Source organism: Miscanthus floridulus, unplaced genomic scaffold, assembly GCF_019320115.1.
Source record: "Miscanthus floridulus cultivar M001 unplaced genomic scaffold, ASM1932011v1 os_2701_1, whole genome shotgun sequence".
Lineage (NCBI taxonomy): Eukaryota > Viridiplantae > Streptophyta > Magnoliopsida > Poales > Poaceae > Miscanthus > Miscanthus floridulus.
This window is the reverse complement of record NW_027098460.1, coordinates 148-4,867: the sequence shown is the minus strand read 5'-3', so window position 1 is coordinate 4,867 and position 4,720 is coordinate 148. Positions and strand designations below refer to the sequence as shown.

The window sequence follows — 4,720 nt, the reverse complement described above, 5'->3', positions numbered from 1 at the left end:
TACATGAGACACCCTTTAATGGTAAGTTTGAACATCTTCACCCGTAGTATAAAAACTTCGTACATGGTATGAAATACTAAACCGAAACTTGTTCTCTTGTAGTGGACAGAAGAGAAAGAAATGAAAAGAGACTCATACAAGGATGATCAACTCTTAGAGCTGGTTGGCGACCTTTGTAACTTTATATTGGACCAGATTGTACACGTCAAAGGCACCTACCATGACCGAGAGTCTGACTAAGGTAGAAATCCTCAGTACCAACACATTTGTGAGACTGAAAGGCTAGCTCTAGGCCGTTGATAACAATATGTATAGAATTTGACATTGGTTTTACTTTGTGAATTATGTCTATTTAATGATGGATTATATATATTCTTGTGAATTGGACTTGTAATTGTAGTTTATATAATACTCTTGTGCTTGTAGTTTATATAATACTCTTGAGCGAACGCGGTTCGGAATGTTGGTCGCGGGGCGTTCGATGGGACGTTGAGCGAACATGGTTCGGAACGTTGATCGCTCACTCGCAACGCGAACACGGAAACAAACAGGGCGGTTCTGGTCGAATTTGAATTGTAAATTTAATTTTTTTTGAGAAAATGTACTGTAGGGGCGGTTCTAGACTGAACCGCCCCTAAAAATAAGTATTATATGGGCGGCTGGTACTACAGCCGCCCCTACAAATCGATTTATAGGGGCGGCTGATAACACCAGTCATCTTTACAAATTGATTTGTAGGGGCGTTCTGGGAACCGCCCCTACAAATACATGATTTGTAGAGACGGTTTGGTAGGAGCGGCTGGCCAAACCGCCCCTACAAATGATCTTGAGCCGCTCCTACAAATGATATCTGTAGTAGTGCATCTTCCAGCAAATACTGAACCACACATTTATTAGCATATTGATCGATATTTATTTAGAGGTGTGCAGCCTTACGGGTAGACTTCGATGACACCACGAGCTCCTATTTTCTTAACAATCTTATAGTCAGAGAAACCAGCTTTAGTGAATATCTGGCGCCAGTCATTTTCACTACGCTGCCTGCCTCTCGTATTCACCATCATGAGCATGTCCATCAGGAGTTGGGCTTCATACATTATTGGGCCCATGTAAGGCCCAAGAAGTATTTCTATAATGATCACCTTGCCTCCATCTTCTTTGGAAGCAATTGCCTTCCTGATTTGCTCTAGGATCTTCACACAATCCTCGTCGCTCCAAAAGTGCAGTACAAGCTACAGAACATAATGCCATATACACAAGTTTAACAATTCATAATAATTCAATCTGTCAATTTCAATGAAGTAAATAGTGGGCTATAACATTTAGCGGTGTCCTCGTTTCACAAAAAAAAAGCGGTGTCCTCTATCTATACCTAATATTAAAGCGGCAAAATTTGTTTCCATCTATTTTTGTCGTACACGTCCCCTAACTACTAGGACAGTGAAGAGTTTCTTTCATCCCGCTTTTTCTACATCACAAACTGCACTCACGCATTTCATGCTTCGTATGTGACATGGGCGCATGATCCATACTCATATGAGTTAGAATAACTGGCATATAGTGATGATGATTGTGAAATCCGACTCCAATACGCGTTGGGTCACGTCCTATGTATCTCGTACGTGGCCTGGACCCATAACCTGCGCTTATACGAATTAGAACAACTCGCACTGCACGTATCAGGTTCCGTTGCAACGTACGGGCGCATTTGCTAGTAAACTATAAAAAAGCTATAGCAGGTTACAGCGGAGGCTATTTAATCTAGTGATTTTTAGAGAAAACATGAAAATTCTTAACTAATTATGCATCCAAACATTTAGCTAAAGAAAATTTCATGAAAATAGATACTCAAATACATGTACAGGCTCTAGGAGAGCATGTATCCATGTCAATTAATTAATATTCATGAAACCACTCAACATACTCACAGTTACTATCAACATTCATATCCATTCAACACTCAGTATCCAGTGATATAATAATTATTTAATGGTTCTTAAGTAGAGAGCATGATGGATAGAAATAGATTATACTTCTTTAGAGTAAGGAATGAATATTTGCCTTGATTACCATTAACAGTGCTAAAATATTTCGTGGATAAGCAAAATAGTGGTGTTTATAGAGAAGCTAAAGCGTCAATAGCGGTAATTGTGGAATAATTGGCAACATCGTTGTGGTAAAAAATTCGATGCCAAAAAATCTGTAGCGGAGCAATAGGAGGGCTACAGCGGGGTATTTACAACTGCTATCAATTCGTATGCAAAAGATGAGTCTGTATGGCACAAACAAAACTCTACTTCAGATTTTTTAACTGTAGTGAAGCATGCGTGTGAGAGAGAATTCTATGATATTTTTTGTTTCCCAATTTAATTCATACCTTGAGCATCACAGCCTGAGCAGGCGGGATGGTGTGGAACAAATCACCCGTGACATTGCTAACAGCATCATCAGCTGGTGCTGCAGGTGTCGTCGTCGTCTCAACAACCCTTGGAAGGTTCAGCACGGTGCATTTGATGTCAGGGAACGCCTTGATGATCGCCTTCGCGCTGGTGTTTCCCTGTCTACCACAGCAATAGGTCAGTGAGTGAAGGCCACTGAAAACATCACTGCACTCCCGTATTATCGTCCCGATCGCCAGGTTGTCGTGTGCAGCGACACCTTCTTCCACGATCCTGTCAAGCTCTTCGTCGAGAAGTTTTGTGCTCTCATGGACGAGGGGCACACCATGTAAATCCTCGAACGGCGACTGCAGCGGCTCGGGCAGATCCTTCTTGAACCAGTCGGCCAGAGACAAGCCGGCCTCAACATAGTGCCGGGAGACGGTTGCGAGCACGAAGTACTTCTGGTAGGTGTGGTCCTCCGATTCCACACCTTCTACCAGGAGCCAGGAGAGTGGGTTGAGGCGGTACACGGCCTCCGCTCCATCTCCATTGCTGCCGTCAGAAGCGAAGATCCCCGACGTGACCAGCAGCCGCATGATGCGACCGAGGAATGGAAGCTTGGTCTTGGGGAGGGACAACGCGGTCACCAGGTCCGGCAGCGTGGTCGAGCCTCCAAGGTCATGTATGGCAGTTGGGATGTGGAGCTCGACGGCGCACTTGAGCGCCATGGACGTGAGGTAGTAGAGGCTGTGGCGCCATAGGTCGGCTTGCGCCTGCAGCAGCTCGTCATCGGTGGGAGCTATGGCTTGAGAAGGAGCTGCCATTCTTGGTATCTCTCGGTCACTCGCGGTGTATATCTTTCTTGCCGTTTGTGTGTGTTGGTTTGCTGCTCTAAGGTTTGTTTGCGTACTAGGGTTTAAATAGCTGCTGGCTGAGCGATCCATCCAAGTACACATGCCCTTGGTTAGGTCTTGGTGTAGGTCTAAGTAGGTAGTTGAGTGTTATCACAAAAAATCTGACGCCATTAGTTTAATGTTCGCGTGGGCGGAAAGTTTGACTTGTTGATTCAGTGTATCGCAGAAATCAGTAAACTATAGAGCGCGTGGATGGCGAGGTGGTGTCAGTATTAAATTTATTATTTCCAGGAATGCGAATGCTTATGTGTATCTTTTTGCACAGTAAAGAGTAAAAATTAGGGCGCATGGGGAGCTGCCACCTGCCATGCATTCTACTCCCTTCGCGTCATAATTTGCAAAGTCACTTTAGCTTGTTTAGATACATACTAGTTTTTGTTATGGACTAAGATACATACTGTGTATGGATATATATATAGAAAAATCTAGAAAAGTTAAAAATGGAGGGAGCAGTGTCGTAACACTTGTTTACTCCCATGGCAAGAGTTTGCAGTGTGCACGGCGCCGCGCGCATCCCAGCTATAAGATGCTATACACCAGTAACTAAAAGTAGCATACAAGTACACTAAGATGCTATAAGAAACGAAATTAGTATCATTTGCATGTACGACTTAACCAGTAATAAAAGAGCTGCATACAAGTACACGGCACAGTATACTAGTAAGAAGCTATAAGAAGAACTTTTCGTTTGCAAGTACAGATATCAAGCTTTAGATTATGCACATGCCGGGCCCTGACCTCCGGCTTGCGTCACTCCTGGGTCTCCGCCCAACGGTGCAGCGTACGATGATTTACATGAATGGCTGCTCTGCGGCCTCCGCCCAAAGGAATTCATGGAAACAATACATAGAGAAGAGCATAAGAGCATGGAGGCGATGGCTGTCTACTTGTGTCACTCATATATATATATATATATATATATATATATATATATATATATATATGAAAACAATAGCTTTACCAAAGGGCAAACATGAAATGACTTCTAAGAAATAAGAGTGCATTGAAGATCCAGACAGTCATCTTCTTCCTTTAATCGTCCATTGCCTGTCGAAGATTGAAAAACATTGTGAAGAGAAAAAACGACACTGATGTGGTTTTCAGGAACACATAAAAATGGGTTGAAAAATAGGAAAAAAATTTATACCGGGGGAGATAACCCCACCGGACAGCCACTCAATCGCGCGTCGCAACTATCAAGTCACGCGATTTTTCAAGCGAAAAATCCGTGCTTCACGGCCACCAGCGCTCAAACCCCTGACCTCTTGCTTCACGTCTTCGGCCCTTAACCACTCCACCTGTGAGATGCTTGTGTCCAAATGAGATATTCGTCCTAGCCATTTTATGTTCATCTGATTTCGAAATGAGTATTTGGGACCCTAAACGATTTCAAATGAAAAGTTATCAAGTACAAAGTTTTATAAC

General features: G+C 43.2%; 1 protein-coding gene across 1 annotated transcript; it reads right to left on the bottom strand.

The window, feature by feature from the left end:
* Positions 1-867: 867 nt before the first annotated feature.
* On the bottom strand, positions 868-3,267 carry LOC136535341 (probable O-methyltransferase 2). Its single transcript, XM_066527632.1, has 2 exons — positions 2,378-3,267; positions 868-1,232 (listed from the first exon to the last, which is right to left on the bottom strand). The coding sequence occupies exons 1-2, from the start codon at positions 3,203-3,205 to the stop codon at positions 933-935; spliced, it is 1,128 nt and encodes a 375-aa protein (XP_066383729.1). The 5' UTR covers positions 3,206-3,267; the 3' UTR covers positions 868-932.
* Positions 3,268-4,720: the final 1,453 nt, after the last annotated feature.

Coding starts and splice junctions, on each gene's coding strand:
- LOC136535341 (XM_066527632.1), bottom strand. CDS start 3,205: ATGGCAGCTCCTTCTCAAGCCATAGCTCCCACCGATGACGAGCTGCTG. Junction 1,233..2,377: donor CTCAGGCTGTGATGCTCAAG/GTATGAATTAAA, acceptor TATGTTCTGTAG/CTTGTACTGCACTTTTGGAG.